The 24,319-nt window shown below is 42.4% G+C and overlaps 1 protein-coding gene across 7 annotated transcripts in view; it reads right to left on the bottom strand.

The window, feature by feature from the left end:
* USP25 (ubiquitin specific peptidase 25) overlaps positions 1-24,319 on the bottom strand; it is a 261,665-nt gene that overhangs the window by 112,950 nt on the left and 124,396 nt on the right. For all 7 annotated transcript variants that reach the window (XM_033941903.1, XM_033941895.1, XM_033941897.1 and 4 more), the window contains exons 5-8: positions 14,826-14,988; positions 9,222-9,308; positions 8,587-8,724; positions 2,769-2,845 (exon numbers count right to left, since the gene is read on the bottom strand). In XM_033941903.1, the coding sequence (XP_033797794.1) occupies positions 2,769-2,845; positions 8,587-8,703 (194 nt within the window). In that variant the 5' untranslated portion in view covers positions 8,704-8,724; positions 9,222-9,308; positions 14,826-14,988. The remainder of the gene's footprint in view (positions 1-2,768; positions 2,846-8,586; positions 8,725-9,221; positions 9,309-14,825; positions 14,989-24,319) is intronic.

The following is a 24,319-nucleotide window of genomic DNA, read 5'->3' as shown; positions in this document are numbered from 1 at the left end:
TCATGGAATGGTCCTTAATCCCTCAAAAACAACTGTTTGTTGGATTAGAGGACTTTTGCCTCCATCAAAGCATAACACTCATTTGTTTGATGTAGATTTATTTCCTGTAAAATCTTTTTGCTATTTGTGAGTTAATTTTGATTCCGCACTTTCCTTTGATTGTCAGATTTCTCAGGTACTTAAAAAAGGGTTTTATTGGCTGCAGCAAATTAGATTAATTATTTCTATCTTAGATTTCCGGGCACTGCATGCTTTTGTTCATGCATTTGTTCTTTTAAGAATTGATTATTCAAATGCAGGATTCGTGAGAACTGACGGCAACCATTCAGGTAGTGGCGCGGGGCCAGGCTGGATGCTGAAAAGATCGCTCCAGCCCTACACCGCTGGCCACGAGATTGGAGGAGGCAGCCGGCAGTCGTCCAGTGAGGGAGGTATTTAAGGGGGATTTAAAAAGGTATGGAAGGAGGGATGATTTAAAAGGTACGGGGGGTGGGGGAATGATTTACAGGGGGGAATCTTTAGATTGGCCGCCCCATATAGAAACATAGAAATAGACGGCAGATAATGGCCAAGGCCCATCTAGTCTGCCCACCCTAATGTCCCTCCCCTACCTTCGCCCTGTGAATAGATCCCATGTGACGATCCCATTTGGCCTTAAAATCAGGCACGCTGCTGGCCTCGATCACATGCAGTGGAAGACTATTCCAGCGATCAACCACCCTTTCTGTGAAAAAGAATTTCCTGGTATCAGCTCGTAGTTTCCCTCCCCTAATTTTCCACGGATGCCCTCTTATTGTCGTGGGACCCTTGAAAAGGAAGATATCTTCCTCCGTCTCTATGCGGCCCGAGAGATACTTGAACGTCTCGATCATGTCCCCCCTCTCTCTGCGCTCCTCGAGCGAGTATAGCTGCAACTTGTTTAGTCGTTCCTCGTATGGGAGATCCTTGAGTCCTGAGACCATCCGGGTGGCCATTCTCTGAACCAACTCCAGTCTCAGCACATCCTTGCGATAATGCGGCCTCCAGAATTGCACACAGTATTCCAGATGGGGCCTCACCATGGATCTGTACAATGGCATAATGACTTCCGGCTTTCGGCTGACGAAATCCCTGCGTATGCAACCTATGACTTGTCTTGCTTTGGATGAAGCTTGCTCCACTTGATTGGCAGCCTTCATGTCCTCACTGACGATCACCCCTAGGTCACGTTCTGCTTCAGTTCTTGTTAGGATCTCGCCATTTAGGGTGTAAGTCTTACATGGATTTTGGCTGCCCAGGTGCATAACTTTGCATTTTTTGGCATTGAAGCTGAGTTGCCAGGACCTAGACCAGCGCTCCAGTAGGAGTAGGTCGTGCATCATGTTGTCGGGCATTGAAACATCATCTATTGTGCATTTGCCCATTGTGCACATAAGAAAGATGCACCCAGTACTCATGTTTGTAAAATCAATCTATAAGCCGCGGCCTATCGTTGGGGAAATACAGTATACACCCAATCCTCTGGAATGGTCTGGAGAAATAATGAAGTTCTCTTATAGGATAGGTCTACCAGGAACACCTTCTGGTTGTTGATTAATGAATTATAGAATTACCTCCTTAGGGTCTTAGAATTATAGAATCACCTCCTTAAGACTTTTGTGGCAGAGCAATGGAGATAACAACAAAACTACTAAGACCTATGACAAAACAGCAGGCAGGTATAAAGGCGTAAACTGGCTAAGCCAAAAACAATTTAACAGAAATCTCTTCAAGAGACATGAACAAACAAGGAGACAAAACTTCCAGGTATCAATTTCAATGCCAAGCACAAGTTTATTCTTTGGTATCAAAAGCATGTTTAGTGATGCTTCATGACTAGGAACATGCATAACACAGAACCAACAAAGTGCTCAGAGCTAGAAAATATTTACATTTTACCTAAGAATTCCTAAGTATCTGCTTAAAATTTGCAGACAACACAGAATTCAGATATTTGATTAATTTATAAATTAAGAAAATCAGATAGAATTACACCTTGTTATAGAGCGTTACACTGGTTGCCAATCGAGGCTAGAGTCATGTTTAAGATATGCTGTTTGGTGTTTAAAACATTATATGGATTGTCCTCAAAATATTTTGCAGGCTATTGATTGGACAATATTATAAGGTTTGGAATACTTTAGCATTACAATTCTCCAGTTTAAAGGGAATTGTATATAAAAGACTATTTACTATCTCCTTTCCTTATCAGGCCACCTCTGTATGGTTAATTTTGCCAATTCAAATACGATCTAAAGTCATTTTTACTATTTTTACAAAAGCACTTAAAAATTTTTTTGTTTCAGAAATTCAATCTTTAGTAGTTAATAATGGGATAATATCTTGTTATTTATGTATAATCAGTTTAATTAATCTAGTTCTTTGTATGTAATCCGTTATGAACTATTTGTTGATAAAGCAAAATATAAATGATTTAACTGTAACTTGCTTCTCCTGTTTAAATACGACTTGGGTAGGAACAAATCAAAGGACTCTGCATGTATGATATAAACCAGGCTTGTCCAAATTCAGTCCTCGAGGGCTGCAGCCAGGTCAAGTTATCAGGATATCCATAATGAATATGCACAAGACACATCTACATACAACAGATGTAGTGGACATGCAACTCTTTCTCATGTATATTCATTATGGATATGCTGAAAACCTGGCCTACTTGCAGCACTCAAGGACTGAGCTTCAACAAGCCCAATATAAACACTGAAATAAATATAATCCCAGCTATATATTACCTTTCCTCTTCTGCTTTTATCTGGAAGGCATCTTCTAACCAATCCAATAATTTGTGTGTGAATTCACTCACATCTTGCTGCAAAAAGATAAATAATATGCACATATTTGGGTAGGTGCTATCTGTTGTGGACATGCAAACAATGTAAATTGCATAACATGGAATGATGTGATGCAAGTTAAACTCAAATTCATTACTTGAGACACAGACGTTTAGGTTCACAGCTCCAAAAGCAATAAAGCTGAGCATGCAATTCAAAAGCAATGTCTTTATTTTTAAGGCAGCAGTACCCCATCAAGTGTGCTTCTTTGGGAATTTTACAAAGTTAAATCTTAAAGTTCAAAAGAAATGCCTAAGGGCCATAATCGTGTATTTTTCTAGGCTTTGCCAGCAGAAGGCAGATGTTTAAGTTGCTGCCCATCAAGGAATAAGAAACCCTTGCAAAACTCTGGCAAATTTACTGCAAGAAACAGATATACAGCCTTGGTTTTTGCAGCAATGTTCTCTTTAGAGCAATGATTCTCAACCAATTCAGAGAGATTCTTGACCAGTCAAGCCTTCATCCACCGCCAAGCAACTTTCACAGGCATATTCATTGTAGAGATCTTGAAAGCCTGACTGGTTAAAAGTTCCCTAGAGAAAAAAGGCTATGTACCAGAGTTTTGGGGTTCTATCACTGATCCTCTTCGCCTTTTTGAGAATAAAGCTCTAAAAATTACTGAATTTTCTCAAAGACCTCTGGCCTGCTCACATGACAGGAAAAACTAAAGTGAAGGTCCAAAAGTGTTACTCACAGGTGAGAGCTACTTCTCATTCTGGCTAAAGATGTCAGGAAAGCAGTTACTTACCATAACAGGTGTTATCCAGGGACAGCATGCAGATAGTCTCACACATGGGTGACGTCACTGATGGAGCCCTGGTACGGACCACTTTAAAAGTGCATTGCCACTTTAAGACTTTAGAAAGTTTGTGATAGCCCGGACCGCACATGCGCGAGTGCCTTCCCGCCCAACATGGAGCGTACGGTCCCTCAGTTAAGATAAGCCAGCTAAGAAGCCAACCCGGGGAGGTGGGTGGGTTGTGAGAATATCTGCCTGCTGTCCCTGGATAACACCTGTTACGGTAAGTAACTTTGCTCTATCCCAGGACAAGTAGGCAGCATATTCTCACACTTGGATGACCTCTAAGCTAACAGAAAATGGGATGGTGGGAGAGTTGGCTTTTAGGAAAATATATTATGTAATACAGATTGGCCGAAGTGCCCATCCCATCTGGAGAAAGATGCCAGACAGTAATGAGAAGTGAAAGTATGAACTGAGGACCAGGTGGCAGCTTTACAGATTTCCTCAATTGGAGATCTGAGGAAAGCAACAGAAACTGCCATAGCTCTAATTTTGTGGGCCGTGACACGACTCTCCAGTGCCAGTTCACACTGAGCATAACAGAATGAGATAGAGGCATCCAGCCAGTTGGAAATCGTTCTCTTGGAAACAGATGCCCCAACTTACTTGGATCAAAAGAGATGAACAGTTGGGGAGCTGTTCAATGTGGCTTTGTCCGGTCAATGTAATAGGCCAAAGCCCGTTTACAGTTCAAAGTGTGCAAAGCGGTTTCTCCAGCATGAGAATGAGCCTTAGGAAAAAACACTGGTAGAACAATTGAAAGATTAAGATAAAATTCAGTGACAACTTTTGGAAGAAACTTTGGATGTGTATGTAGAACCACCTTGTCATGATGAAAAATTGTGAAGGGTGGATCTGCTACCAAGGTTTGCAATTCACTGACCCTCCTGGCAGAGGTGAGAGCAATAAGAAAAACAACTTTCCAGGTGAGAAACTTGAGATGAGCTGTGGCTATTGGTTCAAATGGTGATTTCATCAAACTGGAAAGTACCACATTAAGGTCCCAGACAACAGGCTTGAGAGGTGGTTTAACATTGAAAAGCCCCTTCATGAATCTGGAGACTAAAGGATGAGCAATAAGAGGTTTTTCCTCTACTGTTGTGTGAAAAGCTGTAATAACGCTGAGATGGACTCTGACAGATGTAGATTTGAGGCCAGAATCAGATAGATGAAGCAGATAATCCAATACTGAATCCACTGATAAGGAAGTTGGATCGTAATGATAAAGGAAACACCAGGAAGAGAACTTAGTCCACTTTTGTTGATAACATTGCTGAGTGGCTGGTTTCCTGGATGCATCAAGAATTTGTCGAACAGGCTGAGAAAGATATATGTTAGATGGATTCAGCCCGAGAGAATCCAAGCTGTCAGGTGTAGTGATTGCAGGTTGGGATGCAGAAGAGATTCCTGATTCTGAGTAAGCAGAATAGGAAATACTGGAAGAGGTATGGGCTTTCTGGAACTGAGTTGAAGTAGACGGGAGAACCAATGTTGTCTGGGCCACTGTGAAGCAATGAGAATCAAGTTGGCTGCTTCTCGCTTGAGCTTGGACAGTTCTCAACATGAGAGGGATTGGAGGAAATGCAATAGAAATAGGCCCGTCTAATCCAGGAGAAAAGCATCTGCTTCCAGACGGAGAGGAGAGTAAAGCCTGGAGGCAAAGTCTGCAGAATGGTGGCGTTGGCTATGCTCTGAAGAAACACATCAAAAAGGCTATGTAGGCTTTGGGGGGGGGAGGGGGGGCGGCCTATTGTTTTTGCTGTTGACGCGGTTTATTTATTTATTTAGATTTTTATCCCGTCCTCCCAGTAGCTCAGAACGGTCTACAAGCAAACATTCACAATGGAGTACATTTGGACAGTACAAAGAGAATACAGTAGTTTAAATACATTTGGACAATACAAAGACTATACAGTAGTCTAAATACAAGGACTATACAATAACTTAAGTACAGGTTAAGAATGGACTGTACAGCAATTTAAGTAGAACTTTCAAATGGAGAAGAGAGGTTAGAGTGGAGGGGGGTTTAATGGGGGTGAAGCGTAGACTGTGGTTGAATTTTAGTTGAAGAGGAGGGTCTTTACCGCTTTCCGGAAGGTCATCAATGAGTTCTTTAGTCTGATTTGTGGGGGGAGTTGGTTCCAGAGTTGGGGGATGAAGTGGCTGTAAGAGCGTTTGCGAGCGTTTTCTGACAGTAAGGACCTTCCTGGGGGGGTGCATAGGCATTTCTCCATTTCTGAGCAGAGGGGGGTGGGTGGGGGTGTACAGGGTTAGCTTGGATTTTATGTAGATAGGGGTGGTGGCGTAAATGCTTTTATGCTCTATTACCAGGGCCTTGAATGAACAGCGTTGGTTAATTGGAAGTCAGTGTTCAGCGCAGAGAGCTGGGGAGATGGGATCGTGGTAGTTGAAGCTGTGTAGGAGGTGGATTGCTGCATTTTGTACCCACTGGATGCACTTGAGGTCTTTTTTGTCTACTCCATTATATAGGGAGTTGCAGTAATCCATCCTGGAGAGGACATAGGCGTAGAGGAGTTGGGCTAGGTCAAGTGTGGAGATGTAGGGTTTGATCCTTCTCAGTTGGAAGAGGTAGTAGAAGAAAGTAGAGACTACTTGAGATGTTGGTGGACAGAGACAGGTGGCCGTCTAACGTTATTCCTAGGCTGCGCACTTGATCTGCTGCAGTTAGTAAGGTGTCTCTGTCTCCTTGGTTGAGGTAGAGCAGGGGTTGCAGGTTTTGCAGCAAACCTTCTCTGATATGAAGAAGCTGGTCTGAAAGGATGAGAAGGTTGAGGCTTGTCTGGTCTCACGAGCAGACAACTTCTGGGTAGTCGTGTCCATGGAGGCACCAAAAAGCTCGTCCCCCAGATAAGGTGCATTGGCTAACCTGATGGTTGATGTCTAGTTCAAAAACTCAAAGCCAGGCCAGAAGTCTCATGGCCACTGCCGCAGCACGTGAGGTAAGTTCGAAGGTATCGTAAGTGGAATGAACCATGTACTTGCGGAGCTGGAGCAGGTCAGAAATAAAATGATGAAACGCAGGAAGCTTACGTTCTGGAAGATATTTCTGGAATGCGGCAACCTGTTTGACTAAATGCTTAATGTAGAAGGAGAAGTGAAAATTGTAGTTGCCAGACTGGTTGGCTAACATAGCATTTTGGTAAAGACGTTTACGAAACCTATTCATAGCCTTGCCCTCTCTGCCAGGAGTTACAGAGACTTACACACTATCCCTGAAGATTTCTTTAAGGTAGATTCTACCAGGAGAGACTCATGTGAAAGTTGGTGTTTGTCAAACCCAGGAATAGGTACCACCCTATACAAAGAGTCCAACTTATGAGGAGCCACAGGAACAATAAGTGGCGTTTCCAAATTTTGTAAAAAGTCTCTCGTAATATAACATGTAGAGAAAGTTTGAGGAGTTCCTTGGGTGGTTGATCATAATCCAAGGCATCCAGGAACTGTTTAGACCTTTTAGAGTCAGCTTCCAAAGGGATGGACAAGGTCTCAGGCATCTCCCGTAAAAATTTGGAAAAAGAAGACTTTTCAGCCACTAGAGGAGCTTCTTACGAAGGGTGGCGAAGGGATTCATCATCTGAAGAACCCTCATCTTCAGAAAGAATAGGTTCTTGATCAGAATCTTCCCATAGGTCTGAATCCTGAGTTGTCCGGGGTCGGTGCCGAGCACTTTGTGTCAAAGGCTTGACATGTTTCAACTTCCGCAGTGCTTTTCCAGACCGCACCAATGTCATCTCAGGTGATGTCTGGGCTGAGGACAACCAGTGTCAGCGAGTCATCGGTGTCGGTTCCTTAACCAAACGTGGTGGTACTGATGGAGACTCGTGCAGGTGCAATTGGTGTAGAGGGTTCAGACCGGACTGGCACCAGGGGAGGCGGTGTCGACATGGGCAGAGTTTGAGTTTGCACCAGCAATTCCTCTTGTAGCAACTCGTGGATCTGTTGCTTTAGTGTAAAGCACCGGTACTGCTGGCTTTTTTGCCAATACCTTCGGTGCGGCTCCATGCTCCGGCAATGAGGAGGCCGATGACGAGGCGCTCACCGAGATTGGAGCAGAGCACTTCTTGGGCCTCCTCGAGGTCGGCAGGACTTGACTCACTGCTGCTTTGAACTGAGGCTCAGAGGGGGTGGGGGAAGGTTTCTTAGCTGGCGGGACATTGAAGAGATGGGGAGAACGAGAAGGCACTGTCTAAAGTTGAAAGGGGATAGATTCCGTACACACATAAAGAAGTTCTTCTTCACCCAGTGGTGGAAAACTGGAACGCTCTTCCGGAGTCTGTCATAGGGGAAAACACCCTCCAGGGATTCAAGACAGAGTTAGACAAGTTCCTGCTTAAAAAGGACCTACGCTGATAGGGATAGTCTCAGTCAGGGTGCTGGTCTTTGACTAGAGGGCTACTGCGTGAGCGGACTGCTGGGCAAGATGGACCACTGGTCTGACCCAGCAGCGGCAATTCTTAAGACAGCCTCGGCTAAATTAAAACCCAAGGCCAAGGTGGTTGAATAGGCCTTGCCGGGCCAAACCCGCAAAAGAGAAAAAATGAAAAATGTTTACTTTATTTTTTTTTTTTTTACTAAAATAAACTGAACAAAGAAAATAAAAACAAAACTGACTGAAAAGTCAGAAATCCGTAAGAGCAGGAAGGCAGCAGAGAAAAAAGTTTCAATGCCTGTTGAAAAACACATCTTCTTAGTTCTGCGGAAACTAAGAAACTGAGGGACTGCATGCCCTAAGTCTTAAAGTGGTGATGTACTTTTAAAGTGGTCCGTACCGGGACTCCACCGGTGAAATCACCCATGTGTGAGAATATGCTGCCTGCTTGTCCTGGGATAAACTATTTAATGAAATACTATAAAATCAAAAGGCTACCAAGTAACAATTAAGATGTTAAGAGTTACCTGCTGAGAGTCATTAGATTTGAATGCATCTTTAAGTATCTCAACAGCTCTGGATGGATCAACGTATTTCCTCTTCGAACCAACAAGGAGTGAAAAGAGATATCTCAACTCACGCATAAAAGGTAAATTCCTATGCTCCTGCATTATGAAAAAAACTTAATTAGAAAAAGTACATACACCCAGTAGGAACGCAAATTATGTAACAAGAATGCAAAACACAAAGCACATGTTCTTCCTCTACTACAATCAGATGCAAAATATTTAAGAATCTTTAGTTTTCCATGCTTGGCGCCTGTATTTCTGTCAGCTCCCATGGAGTGTCATTATTTTAAAGCAATGCAATAATTTTAGCAAACTTTACAACAAAATAAAACCCTTGTCTCTGTGGATTTTGCGACAATTCATCATTCTAAAAATAAAATAAACAAAACAAGCTTGTGCTGAATATTTTTACATATGAAAATATTTGAACATGAGCTGTTGGGTTTTGTTCCATCTGTCAAATTGTCCTGAAAAGCAAGGATTCTATAGGCACATTTCTATTTTTAATCCAACTAAAGGCACCAAAATCGCCAATATATCCAAACTTGGCCATTCAATACCTACATGTAGGCAAGGTGTGCTCCATATCTTACCTTCTGGTTCCGCGGTAAGTCTTGTGTTGTTACAGGGGGACTGTAATTCAAGACAAGCCTGCGAAATTCCAGCAGGTTAAACAGTGACTAAAAAGGAGGGAAAATGCATTTTGTAACTTTTAGAAAGCAATAAAAATGGGCAATTTAATTAAAATAATCAAGTTCACTATTATATAAGAGCAACATAAGGTGCAATAATGGGAAAGTTTATATCCTCCAAGGTCAGAGCTCAGTGAGGATGCCAAATGACAAAAAAAATTTACCAACCAACCTTAAACTAATCAAGCCACAGGCTATAATGAGAAATTCTTTCCCTGTCCCCTCCCACCCCCAGGAATCCCACACCAGTAATTGATTCATGCACAGCAGCCTCTGAAAGATAAGGGATAGGGACTTGTATATTGCCTTTTTGTACACAACCACATTCAAAGCAGTTTACATACAGGTACTCAAGCATTTTCCCTATCTGTCCTGATGGGTTCACAATGAAGATTTAGCTCTAAGTTTCTACATACATGTATACATGCATATATAAATGTCAAAAAGTTGCCTTTTGTTCTCGCCTCGATTTTGAAGATAACAGGGACCTTTCCCTTCCACCCATCATGTTACAACCTTGCTTCCAAACAAGCAAACTCCTGAGAATCCAACTGTTCAAGATCCTGGTCTAGTGAAGCCAAGCTCTAGCAACATTGGCACTACATATTAAAATTTGGAGACCCAGAGCTGTAACATTAAAAGATTGTACGGTAGAATCCTCCTTGAAGAAATCTTGGACATCCTTCAAAGCTGTGCCTCCTTCAACTGGAATAGTAGTCTTACTACTACTACTTACCACTTATATATATAACTGAAAGACATACGCAGCGCTGTACATTTTGACATTTATAGATGGTCCAACTTACAATCTAACTTAGACGGACATGACATCTAGGGTTGGGGATGCAGAACCCAAGGTGAGAGGAGTTAGGAGTCAAAAACACTCTTGAAGAGGTGGGCTCTTAACTGGGCCTTGAACACTGCCAGAGACTGAGTCCGCCATAGGGATTCGGGCAGCTTGTTCCAAGCATACGGCGCGGCAAAGTAGAAGGGACAGTCTGGAGTTGGCAGTTGAAGAGAAGGGCACAGATAGGAGGGATTTACCAGCTGAGTGGAGCTCACAGGGGTGGGGGACATAGGGGGAGATAAACAAAGAAAGATAGTGAGGGGCAGCTGAGTGAGTGCATTTGCAGGTCATTAAGAGGAATCTGAATTGTATTTGGGAACAGATGGGAAGCCAATGAAGTGACATCAGGAGAGGGGGTAATGCGAGTATAGTGGTTTTCCCGGAATATGAGTCATGCAGCCGAATTCTGGACAGATTAGAGGGGAGCGAGATGGCTAAGTGGAAGGAGAGAAAAAGAAGATTCAATATTCAGGCTAGACTGTGACAAGCCTCAGTCTTTGCAGATCGCTTTGCAGACTCCAAAGGGAGATCAGCGCTTACTGAAGCGGATGCAAGTGAGCTCTTGCCCAGGGGACTGGGTCTATGGTTGCGACCATCGACCCTAGAACCTGTAAGTATTGCCAGGCTGTAGGAGCATGAGTGTTCAAAAGGGCACGTATCAACTGGAGGAGTTCTCCTTGTGAGACTCCAGAATAAAAACCTTGTTCAGTCCCATGGCCTTTCTTAAAACTGTGCTCCTAGAATTTATGGCTAGGAATGTAAAGAGGTAGCCACAGCAGATACATAACAGAGAATCACATAGGATGAAGTGTGTGTGCAACAAAGTGAAACTTGCTTCCAAATTTCATTTGAGCATTGGGGATACAAGACAAATCTTGTGTATCTCCAGCTACTGTTTTCAAATTCTGCAAATATTTGATACTGTTCATTCACTAATGCTTTAACTCCTTTACTACTACTATTTATAATTTCTATAGCGCTGAAAGGTGTATGCAGCACTGTGCGTTTGACATGTAATAGATGGGTTCCTGCTCTGAAGAGCTTACAATCTAATTTGGACATATGGACAGGACACACAGGGGTTGGGGAGTTTCTTGCAGAGAGAATGAAGAATGAACATAGGTAATTTTACGATGCATGTTGAAAGCATGAGTTGAAAGCATGAGTTGAAAGCAGCCTCAAAAAAGTGGGCTTTTAGCTTGGATTTGAATACTGCTAAAGATGGAGCCTGATGTAATGACTCATGCAGTCAGTTCCAGGAATACGGCGCAAGATAGAAATGTAAATCAGAATGTAATAATCTTTCATCCTGATATCATCTGACCTTCTGCTGAGTGAAAAGACTGTAGATGACAAATTGTATTTGAGCAGGCCCTTCCTCTCTGCATCTATAACCACTGATCCTGCTTGCATTACACAGTGCATTGCAGGCTGACTCACACTCAATATCACTACCTACTTCTCTATCTACTCAAAATGATTCAGGTTTCAAAACAGACCTTGGGAATACTTAAAAATAGTTTTGTGTAGCTGACACTACCCTGGGTCTCCTCCTGTTTACAAAATCATTCCAGTTGTAGCAGATGTCAGTAACACTAATGGAGACAGATCCACAAGGCTTTCTTTAATGTCATGGTCCTCTAAAACTGATCAGCATGGCTGCTCGCCAAAATACAAATATGTTAAAGACAGATGGCAGTAAAAAGATTTATTTTAAATTACTATTTATTGAATATGTGGGAACACAGAGATGTAGGTTTTATTTTTGTCAGAGGCGTGCACAACTGTGCTGACTAAACCATTTATTTGAGAAAGTATGCAGCTGTTTTATTTATTTTTACATAAACCTCGAAGCCACTTAAGACAAAATATTTCACAGGCACTATTGCTGGGAAATTGTGTTCTTCAGGGGGGAAATCCCCAGCGCCAGCATGGCCGTTATTCCTGAGAGATCCATGCGGCCTTTATTAATCATGTAAACTTCAAACATCATATTGATGAATTCAGGGGGAAACGCCTGTCCAGGGTGTCCAAACAGCCCCTGCAGACACTCATGAGCTCCTTTCTGGGGATCTGCAGGAGTGTCACGGCTGAGCTTCGCTGAGGATGCAGTTGTGCTGCTCCCCGGCTCATACTTGAACTATTACCTGGCCCTCACACCATCTGGGCACTAACAGCCTCTGAAGGACTAAAGGAGGCTAAGCCAGTGACTCCCACCCTCCCATGTGCTACATGGGACACAGATGACCCTCAGACGGCCATCCATCACAACACTGGCATGAATCGAAAGTATCTTGGTCTGATGAGTTCATTACACCTGTTTTAAGCAAAATCGAGGCTTTTTCTTTTCAAATTGGGAAATCTAAGATGGCCGCCACAGCAGCAATTTTAGCGCCAGCCCAGGGGAGCTACACTGGGGTACAAAAACTAGCGATTTGGGGATTTTAGGGGTGGGGGAACCCGACTTTAATCCCAGAACTCCCCCCACAAAAATGATTTTAAAAACCGTCCCAATTTTGGTTTTCAAGCTGTCAGCCTGTTACTCACTGTTCCATGCTGGGAGCTGCAAAGTGCTGAAGCTTACAAGGAGAACTTCTGCCTCAATAAGCCTGTAATCCTGAATGATTGTGTCTTCAGACTGCCTCTTGGGCCCAACGAACCGGCCAGAGACCTCAAACCCCACCGGACCGCATGCACGCAAACGGGGAGAGGAAAACATTTGGCCCTGATCCTGGAAGAACTGCCATGGAGCCCCTCAGCCTGTGCTAAAGCCCACTGCAGACAAACCTGGGGCGAGCCTTGCTCCCAAGGGATAGGTCTCTGAGCCCCTAAACCTTAGTGCAGGCTGTCGAAGTAGGTGCACTGCAAAACAGCCTGCGTCCCTTGAACGCAGACCCTCCACCTCTGTCTGCACTCTCCTGCAACCAGAGGCCCCAAGATTGGGGTCCTCTAGACCACCAAAAAGCCTCCCAAATGGTAAGCAAAAAAACAAATTTAATTAAAAAATAAACATGAGCAGAAAAGACAGGCTCCTTCCATCTGGCTTGTAGAAAGACAACTGAGGAACTGGAGGACAGCCCAGAGGGATGGGAGGCGGAGCAAAAGAATGATAATGAAGCTCTCTACAAGAATTCTTGTAAGAAGGGATTAACTACCCACAGATTCAGGAATAAAGTATCTGTTGCACTAGTAAATGGGCTTAGGATCTACATGTGACCCAGTCAAGTCAACCTTGACCATACACTTGATCTAATATTTGCTGCAAGAAAATGAGGCACCTTTGCTTTTACTCTTACTCATGGACAGATTATTTAGTTTCTTTTGTTTGCTAGAAAAAATACATCAATATTAGTAAAATCTTATATCCTCCAGGTAATTAAACTTAAATATGCCTCAATAAACTTCACAGATTACAAATTGTTTATCACAATTTGGTCTACCTCTCTATTGAATAATTTTAGACAGAGACTCCTTTGACCAAATGCTATAACCTAGGGGTATTAAATAGCAATCTTGGGGCCGCAAACCAATCTAGCTTTCTGAATATCCCTAATAGGAGCTGTGTGGTTAACATGGAGATATTATCCATCTCATCAATTTCCTGTGATTTCTGATACTTCCAATAAATTTGTTTTAATCTTCACAATATTTATCTGCTTCACCCATATTTGGGGAATTGGATCTTTACTTTTAAATAAATCAGATTATGGAAATATAGTCCCATAGGCCTCAGAGATGTTTACATCTTAATCAAAGTACTGCTATTTGATTAATTTACAAAGGTGAGAAATTTGACCACACAACCCCTCTTTTCAAAGTGTACAAGTGATTTCCAATCTCTTGCTGAATCAAATTTAATTTGCTAATTTTAATTTTAAACACTCTTATTAACTAGCCATGTTATTTGGCACACTGTCTTGTTCCTTATTCTCAAATTATGCACCTTGAGGATCAACTAAAACCAGAATAATTTTACAGGTTGTAAAACCAAGTAAGATTTATTTATGGTGCATATGTCAATTAGTTTTTACTGACTGGGCTCCAGCATAACAGCTCACATTGCCTACAGTTGAGTACAGTCGTACACCTGCTACTGGTCCGTTAATAAAATTGCCGGTATTCATTCAGATACAGTTCTTGTGTTCCATTACTTTTCAGACAAGTTGTGGTGTGGACTTCGATTCCCCATTTTTTATTTGATTCCAGATGACAAAAAATATTACCTCTTCCCAATTTATGAGGAAGCTAAGTTATAGCTCTTCTGGTGAGCATTCAGGATGAAAAATGGGCTATGGTGTTTTATCAATTTTTACTCCTTCACCTATCCTACAAAATTCTAATTCCAGTCTGGTTCTTTCTGGCTTTTGTGCGCTTGTTGTTTGTTTGTCTCTTTAGCCAACTCATAAGTGTGTAGATGATGTTTTCTAGTGATCGTTTTATGTTTTCTCCTTTTCTTTTCTTTCTCCTCTTCTTTTAATATGCTTTTTAATTGGTTTCTCTGTACAAACCACTTTGCTGGTAACTTGAAAGGCAGTATATTAAATAATAAAACCTAAATCTACAACACTTGCAGCCATTAGTTCTCTTTTAGACTCTGCAGAACACTTCTGTTGTAACACAAGCCAACTAATAAAGTGACGAGCTGCTAGATTTCTTACCTGAATAACAGCACTAAACCAGCAGGTATTTCCGACATTCTTTAACCCAACCGGACAGTTATCCTGCCTCTTCCTATCATGAGGGTTTGGAGAATCACTCCACACTTCCGGTTGTGTCCTCTTCAGACTTGCTTTGTTTTCTGCTATGCTGGCTTCTAGAACTCTTAGAAATCACAGATGCAAGTGGGTAAGGGTGAAAATAAAGGGGGCAAATCTATAAATTGGTGCCTTGGTTTAGGTACCCCCAATGCCATGCGTTTAGCGCTAATTCTAAACACAGCATTTTGGTGCCAAGTTTCTGTTTATAGAATACTAGCATGTGTCAGCACTAGCATGTCCTCTTTTGCCATGTCACTATCAAGAGTAAGCTGGCTCACCCAAGTGATGCATAATTTACAGCACTGTATAAACTACAGGCCAGATTCTATAAATGGCACTGCTCGGCACGGTTGTCAATTAACCTCTAGGCGCCTTTTATAGAATCCCACCTAGTGGTGCCTAGGTGTCACTGAAGTAGGCGCTGGTATATTAGTCAAGGTTTTGCTTGGCCTAGTTTACCACGCCTAACTTAGCTTAGCAATGCCTAAAACAACCACACCTATTTTCCACCATTAACTATGCCTACTTTTCAGGTGGGCATCATTAGGCATAGGAGAGCGCTTCTATTTAGGCATTGCTAGGTATCCTAAGAGTTTGATGCCAAACTCTTAATTACTCATTAAAAAATTTTTTTGATTGGCTGAAAACTAGCATGGTCAATTAGCTCACCAATTAAAAAAAACAAAATTGAGCACAGATCATCAGATTAGGTTCTTACCTTGATAATCTAGGTTCTGTTAGGATACATAGGAGTCCGTATATGAGCTATTGATTCCCATTTCCTGCAAACTTGTAGAAGGGTATCACTTTAAGAACTTGAAACTCCTCCCCTTCTGCAATGGAAAACAGCACCCTCCAGTTGGTACCAAAGCCATGGCATTCCATTGAAACATAAGAAAAGAGAAGAGGCAGCACAGGGAACTCCCAAACATATTCTGCTCTGAAAGTTAAAAAATAGAAGAAGGATTAATAACCAATTAACAAGAAACAGTGAACAATAAGCACACACATGAGTAACTAAGAGTCAATCTGCTAAGTGTAATAAGCAGAGGCTATAGGACCCTCCCAAGAGAAAGTGAAACTTTCAGTACCTGAAACACATCTTTTCTTAATCTTAGATACAGTACAATCTTAGATACACTGGCAATGTCCGAGGCAAAATCAGGTGAATCACGAAATATCTACACAGGGACGGTAGTATGGACTTCTGTGTATCCTAACAGATTCTAGATTATTGAGGTAAGAACCTAATCTGTTGTTCTGTTGCAGATACACAGGAGTCCATACTTGAGTTGACGTACCAAAGCAGCCCTCCTATTTCTAGAAGGGGGGAGACAGATGAACCTGCCCACAGAACCATCCTTTCAAGGCAACACATCCACTCTGTAGAACTTTGTAAAGGTGTGAAGAGTACCCCAAGTAGCTGCTCTACAGATTTCATCACACCAAACAGCCAAGGACACTGCCCAGGTTGCTACACTTCTTGTTGAATGAGCTGCAAGAGAAATAGGAGGCTGATGCCTACAGGAAATGTAAGAAGAAGAAATCACCATGCAGATCCATCTGGCAATGGAAGCTTTGGAAGCTTGCCTGCCCCATCTCAAATGACTGGTCAACACAAAAAATGGTCAGATAGCCTGGAGTCGTTAGGCCCCTCCAGGTAGATAAGCAGGGCTCTGCGCACATCCAGCTTACGCATATGCATAAATTATAAATAACACTATTTTTCTGCACTCTGTTCGCACATTATCCTCATTTCTTAATCTCATAAGTCTATTCGATCTCATATATTTGTTCACATGGATCTTTATTTGATTTATTATTTTTTGTACACCAATTTATATTGATTTACGTATTATACATATCTACTTAGTTTTCATATTTATTTTCATTAGGACCTCTGAGGAAGGAGTGTTTTCCGAAAAACGGACCATGTCAGGTCCCTTGGTTTGTTATAAGGTGGTATTTTCAACTGCATAAAATATTTGGTATAATAAACATTGCCTGCATCTCATACATAGGAGTCTGCAGTTTGTTTTTTTATGTTATTCACACCATCCGACGTGTCTACTCTATTGCAGATTTTTCTATCATCCACAAAGAGGCAAATCTTGTCCGACAACCCTTCAGCAATATAGTTTATAAAAATGTTAAAGAACAGGCCCAAGAAAAGAACCTTGAGGCACACTACTGTTCTGTGGGCCAGGGCTGAATCAGGGCATCAGCCTTCGCATTCTTGGCTGTGGCCATAAGATCCATGCCCAGTTGACCCCAAGTCTGAACTATGAGAGAAAATGCCTTCTGAGACAGAGACCATTCTCCAGGATCCAGAGTCTGCCAGTTAAGAAAGTTGGTTTGGACGTTCTCTTCTCCTGCCACATGGACCACTGAGAGGGCATACAAGTGAAGTTCCACCCACTGGAACAACATCCAGGCATCCAAGTGAAGGGAAACGCTTCTGGTGTCACTCTTTCTTTTTACATAAGATACTGCAGTGGCGTTGTCTGAAAACAGGCCCATTGCTTTCCCTGTCAGGAAAGACTGCAACTGTAGCAAGGCCAACCAAATGGCTCTTTGACAGGGACCACTTGTCCTGGAGAGGGTGACCACAGCAGAGGGCCCCCCAGTTACTGAGGCTGGCATCGGTCATGACAGTCACCTACGAGTTGATTCTGAGAGGCATACCTCTCACCAATTCTCCCCTTGGAACCACCAAAGCAGGCTGCAGTTCACCTCTGCTGTCCAGGAGAGCTTCATCTGCAGGGAGTGACGTTGCTGAGACCATCTGGACAGAAGGGAGTACTGGAGTACATGAAATCTCAGATACCTCCTTTGAGCTGGAAAGATGGGGATGTGTAGATATGCCTCCATCAAATCCAGAGAGGCAAGGAACTCTCCCAGAGCCACAGTCGCTATGACGGAGCGGACCATTTCCATACAAAAGCGGGGGACCTTTAGGGCCTTGTTTACAAACTTCAAATCCAGAATGGGCCTCCAATCTTCTGTGCCTTTCTTTGGCAGTATGAAGCATAAAGAGTATCTGCTTGTTCCCAATTCATCTTGGGGAACTAGTTCTATGGCATGAATGTCTAAGAGTCGTTATACTGTTGCTTGTACTGTTACCCTCTTTTCCAGCCATCCAACTGGGGAGTGGAGGAACAGATCAGGAGGGGGCCGAGGAAATTTGATCCTGTGCCCCTCCCTGATAATGTCCAGCACTCAATGGTCATATGAAATCAGTTCCCATTTGTCCAGAATGCCGACAGCTGCCCTTTGATATGAAGAGGGGCAACCATGTTCCCGGTGTCATTGCTGCTTCTTGGAGGCCGAGCCACTGCAGGAACCTGCGGATTGCTAGCACCTGTAACTGCCAAATCTTTGTCTGGATCCCTGAAAGGACCTCTGAGATGAGCAGCCAGAAGAAGATTGGCGCCATCTCCCAGAGACACAAAAATTACCTCTACTGTCCCCGGCAGGCCGATGGCTCCTACTATCTGGAAGAGATTTTGGGCAGCAATCTGCTACATTGGTCATGAGGTCATCAAGTCCTTTCCCAAACAGCATCTGCTCCTTGAAGGATAATCTGATGAGAGCAGCCTTGGAAACTGAGTCGCCCATCATCTGATCCAGAATATCCACCACGCAAACATGGAGTAAGTCAAAACCTTACTCAGAATTCTAATATCATATAGAGCATCAGCCATGCAATCCACACCCTCTTTGAACATGCAGGGATAGGAGTTCGCAATCTGGTATGGTAGGCTCGTGCAATGAAGGAAGCTACCCAAAGCCAGCGCTTCAACCTGTCTTTTCAGGATCATATCCACTCTATGGTCCCGTGCATCCTTCAGCACCACTCCATCTTCACTAGAAAAGGAGATTCGCTTAGTCACCTGCGCCACTATGGAGTCCACCTTCAGCTGAACAAACAGCTGCTGGAAGTCTGGAGCCATAGGATAGAGCCGAGACATAGCTTTGGCCACCTTAAGAGAGCCTTCAGGTGTCTTTCACAATAATAACAAAGTCCCACCAATCACCATACACTAAGTGATCAACAGAGAGGAAAAGGATCTTGGAAACCTGCTTGATTAATCAGGATGAACCTTAACAAAGTCTTCCAAGGTTCCACGATCCTGAAAAACCTCTCAATGTTATTTTTATATTTATATGTGGAGGAGCATAATCAAAAAACACATCTAAGTCCGTTTTGGGCCTAAGTCGTCAGTCGCCTAAAGTCAGCAGTGTCCAAAGTCCATTCTCGAAAAATACGTCCAAATTTATTTTTTTCCCAAAAAAATCAGCTACTTGTACGACCAGCTGTTTGATCGTCTATCGTTAACCCCATTCTCGTCCAAAAAATCGTCCAAGTCAAAAACACCTAGAACAAGACCTTTTGGATATGGGTGGGGTCAGCAAAGCGATGCACTGGACACACAGACATGACAACAGAGTAGTGAGGCACCTAACAGGGCACAGCTGTGAACGTCACAAAAAGGGTGCCCCATAAACATCTCGCCCAACTTCCTTGCAGGTCATGGTGAGCTCCCCCAAAACCTACTAGACCCACCTGTCTACCACCCATCTAAATGGCAGTACAAAAGGGTTTTGGTGGGTGCACGTTTCACCATGAATGTAGTAGTTAGAGTGGCTTATGGGTCTGGTCCTCCTCTCTATGGTTCACTAGCCTACCCCCAGACCACTTAAGCCACCTCTGTGCAGCTCTACTAGGCTTACCTATGCCAGGTGCTGATGCTCTGGAGGCAGATATGTATGTTCTTATTCTGATTTTTATGGCAGTGTGGGGGGGTCAGTGATCACTGGGGGAGTGTGTGGGGATCTGAAGTGGTTATCTGGTCACTTTAGATACCTTTTTGCCCCTTAGACTTGTTTTTAAATGGCCTAAGTAACTATGTATAAGCTCTGTCTAGGCAGTCTGGTTAAACTTTCGGTTATACTTGCAATACGACTAAGTCTAGGTCGGCCAATATCCTGCCCTCACCACTCCTCCTAAAACACCCCTTTCAGCTCTGGGCGTACAGCAGCACTGAAAAGGCCTAAAGCTGTTTTTAGATACGTCCAAAACTCATTTCAATTATCGGCACTTGGACGACTTGTCTTTTAGATTGTCCAAGTACCGATTTAGGCAGGTTTTTAGACGTTTTTGGTTTTTGATTATGAGCAACAACAAAAAAGAATCCAACAGGACTGCATTAAAATAACAAATCAAAGAACAAAAGCAAAAACTGCAGTGATGGTGTACAGGACGCCAAGTGTTTATTAAGCAAACATAAAAAATATATAATCATTAAACAGTTTGAATCCAAAAGGACAGATAAAGGCCGGACCTGACACGGTCTGTGTTTCAAAGAAACACTCCTTCCTCCTTCCTGTGATGTGTCAACGCAAGAAAACCTGATGGATAACAACTGGATAAAAACTAGAAACAGCATTGAATAACTGAACAGACGTAAGGGCTCCTACATGTTTTCAGTTGTTATCCATCAGGTTTTCTTGCATTGACACTTCACAGATTAGGACTCCTGAGGAAGGAGTGTTTCTTCGAAACCCGACTGTGTCGGGTCCGGCCTTTATCTGTCCTTTTGGATACAAACTGTTTCATGATTATATATTTTTATGTTTGTCTAATAAAGATTTGGCGTCCTGTACACCACCACTGCAGTTTTTGCTTTTGATTATGAGCCCCATAGTATTCAAAATTTAGTATTAATCTTTTCACTATACGTTTGTTTATATTCATGCAAAAATATTAATTCTTGTTGCATGCTGAACAAATCCTCTTGAAGATTGGATAGGGCCAGATTTTGAAATACATACAATAAGTGATAAGTTTGAAATACAGTACATATAAGTAATAACATGAATCCATGAATGTTAATTCAGTGGAGTTTTAGACATATTGTAACAGTCTCCATTTATATGTTTTTAGAGTATTTCAGCAGCCTGTGAAAACTCTTGATGAAGCTGGTTAAGTATGTTGAAATGGGTCATGTCAGGCCAGGGCTGTCTGCAAACATCCAAGATAAGTGTGGGTTGTTAACTGAAGCATGTTCGAGAGGATTTGTTCAGCATGTTGCATGAATTAATATTTTGCATGAATATAAATATATAGTGAAAAGATTAATATTAAATTTTGAATACAAAGCATAAATATAAACATAGCATTGAGAGGTTTTTTTAGGATCAATGATAAACGTGGAACCTTGGAAGACTTGGCTAGGTTCAAAAGCGCATTGGTTACCTATTTCCCACTGTGTTACTTTCAAAACTCTCCTTCTTGCTTTCAAAGTTCAATCTAGTCATATTCCCTCATTTATAGACAGATTGTTGATCCCCTATGAATTTCAGCAATCACTACGTTCTTCTCAACAACATCTTCTTGCAGTTCCTTCCATCCATTCATTTGTTTTACGATATAACATGAAAAACAATCTTCTCAGTAGTCACCCCCACATTATGGAACGCCCTACCTTTAGCCCTGAGATAGGAAACTAACCTCAACAACTTTAAATCTAGCCTTAAAACCTCTCTCTTTAAAGATGCTTATGAGATCTATTCCTAGGCTAACTGCTCATGAGACTCAGACAATTGGTCACACATTAAAGACTCCCTTTATCCCTTTCATTCTTCCCATTCCTTTTCTTTTTAGTTTTATGCAATGTATCCTACCCACTTCCCTCATGTAGCATGTTTGTCTGTAATGTTCATGTAGTCTGTTTTTCCCCTATATTTATATTTCTAAAATATATTTTTTTAAATTTCTGTATGATTGTAAACTGCTTTGAATTTAAAAGCGGTATATCAAGACTAAAACTTGAAACTTGAATTAATCAAGCAGGTTTCTGAGATCCTTTTCCTCCTTGTTGATCACTTAGTGTATGATGATTGGTGGGATTCTGTTATTGTTGTGAAAGTTTTATATTTTCCCACTGACCATCTTTTTTGGAATGGTAGTGTTACACTGAGTTTTTGAAGTGAGCCTTGAGGTGTCTCCCATTGTTCAGTGACCAAGGAGGTAAGATCCGGATGAGTAGGAAAAAAGTTAATCTGTGCATTAGTGCCGCACTTGACAGAGCACTGCGAGGTGGAGGGCTGCTGGACATCGAGCTTCAACACAGTCAGGGTGTCAGAAATGACATGGGAACCGAAGCTGACCTGATAAATGGAGGGATTATCACTGTGATTAGCCTCCATTCCTGCCCCCTGGCTACTGAACTTTGAAAGGGATCTCACATCGTCCGCAAAAACCTTGCAATAATAAAGGCATGGAAAGGGACTTCCAATCATCCCAGTCCTACTTCGAAGAGTCACTGACACTGGGAGCCAGCGTGGTATGAGACAGGGATGCCTGCTTGAGAAAAGGATCTCCGTTAGGCAGAGCAGGCATGCCCGAAGGCAGTGCAGCGCTTCTCGGTCCCATTAAATGGGTGCCATAATAAGCTGACAAAGTCAGAAAAGCCTTACAGAGGGGGACCTGAGGCTGCTTGTGTAACCCCAACCTGGTGAAGAGGAAGATGCATCATCCGCCACTACGCACTTGCATTTCATCACATCACTGCTTGATTCATCTGAGTCTGATCTCTTCCCCTTGGACAAGATTCTCCATGATTTAGAGGGTTACAAGGCCTTGGAGGATTGACTGGGGGCTGAGCCTGAAGCTCCTACCTCTTCTTCTCATGGCATGTGGGACACGACATCCTCAACTGTGCAACTGATGCAAGATCCAGGACTAGAAAGGGCTGGGGCATTCATCAGAAGCAGTCACTTGCAAAAACAAGTGGTTTTGAGGCAAAAAAAAAAAGACTTTTAAATTAGATTGTTAAAAATACAAGATGGCCACTGTCCCCCCCCCCCCCAAAAAAAAAAGAACAATCGCGCCAAAAATGGGCCGCTGGAAATAGAACTAAAAATTTTAAAATAGCAATTTTAGGGTTTTGAAAGAGGGGAACCACTAAAACTCAAAACCAAAAACCCCCTCAATGTTTCCCATAAGGAATAATGAGAGTACTCACTGTGACTTCTGGTGCCCGTTTGTCTGAATCAGCCTGGCTGCAGGGACAAGATTTCTGCCTAAGAAATTGCTCAGATCTCAGCCATCGAAGGAATTCTGCTAGCTGCTGGTAGGATGGACCACAACCACCAACTCCCACCCCTGAGATTCTTCACGCATGGGAAAAACGTGTTAGCACCTATATATCCTTCTTCACTTCCTATTCAGCCTTTAGGAAAATGTTGAAAACATAACTTTTTGGTAAATATCTTGTCTAAATTTGTATGATCTGCTATTCTGTTAGTATTTCTTGATTTGTAAACCACATAGAACAGCAAGGTACCTGTGGTATATAAGAACTTATGTTATACCCCGAGGGTTCTTACTCAGGGGCCACACAGCTGCACTCAAGCATCTGAGAAAATAAGCAGGTGAGCTGCTCCCAGAATGGACCCTGAGCTCCTGAAGGGACACAAAGCAGGCTGGCTCCACAGGTACTCTGTGAGATCAGCCTGAGTGCAGCAGTCCTCCCACGCAGGACTGCATGCTTTCCCAATAGAGTAAGCCTGAGCAGGAGACCTCCGAGAACTGAAGCCATGAAGAATTAAAAAAAAAACTGATAGAAAAAAATACCTGAAAATAACAAAGAAAAGCAGAGCAAAAGCCATCTTCTGCATTCGTATGCAAAAAGGAAAACTGAGGAGGGTGTTCACTGAGAAAGGGGTGAAGTGTCAGGTTCTTAAAAGTGATATCCTTCTGCAGTTCATGGGAAATGGGAATCAACAGCTCAAGTACGAACTCCTGTGTATCCGCAACAGAATCTGAAGTTAATCGTCACTAGGCATCCTTGATTAGGGCACCTAATATAGGCACCTTATACAGAATCTGGCCCTATGTGCATAACTGGGAGACACGTTTCTGTTATCTCGTTGAAACAAACTGCACCAAAGATCTGTCATAAAACAAGACATCTATATCTGCTGAAGATGGAATTTTCTGAGCCTACATTACCTGTAGTGTCCGGCCTGTGTCTATGAAATTTGATATTTCACTATGATATCTCAAAATAATAATTACCAATGTATCTGGCAACATTTTTGTTATGTAAGTGCATTCACACCTAGCATACTTCACATTCCCAACAGTATCTGAAACAGAATGGCTATTTCTTGAAACTGCAAAACCTGTGCTGTCCTTTTAGCCCTGGATATCTGGAGCTATGTGGCTTCGGCCTGATGTAGCAAATATAACCTATTGTGATTGATATAAAAAAATGTATTTGACTTTGGATTTTCATTGAGGCACTTGGCAGAAGCACAATGATTCAAAAACTTATGTAATGACAACAAACTTTCACTTGGGCAAGCTAACATAGTTAAACATGTTT

The sequence above is a fragment of the Geotrypetes seraphini genome, chromosome 4, assembly GCF_902459505.1.
Source record: "Geotrypetes seraphini chromosome 4, aGeoSer1.1, whole genome shotgun sequence".
NCBI lineage: Eukaryota > Metazoa > Chordata > Amphibia > Gymnophiona > Dermophiidae > Geotrypetes > Geotrypetes seraphini.
Note: the sequence above shows the minus strand (reverse complement) of the source record. Positions and strands in the feature narration are given on the sequence as shown.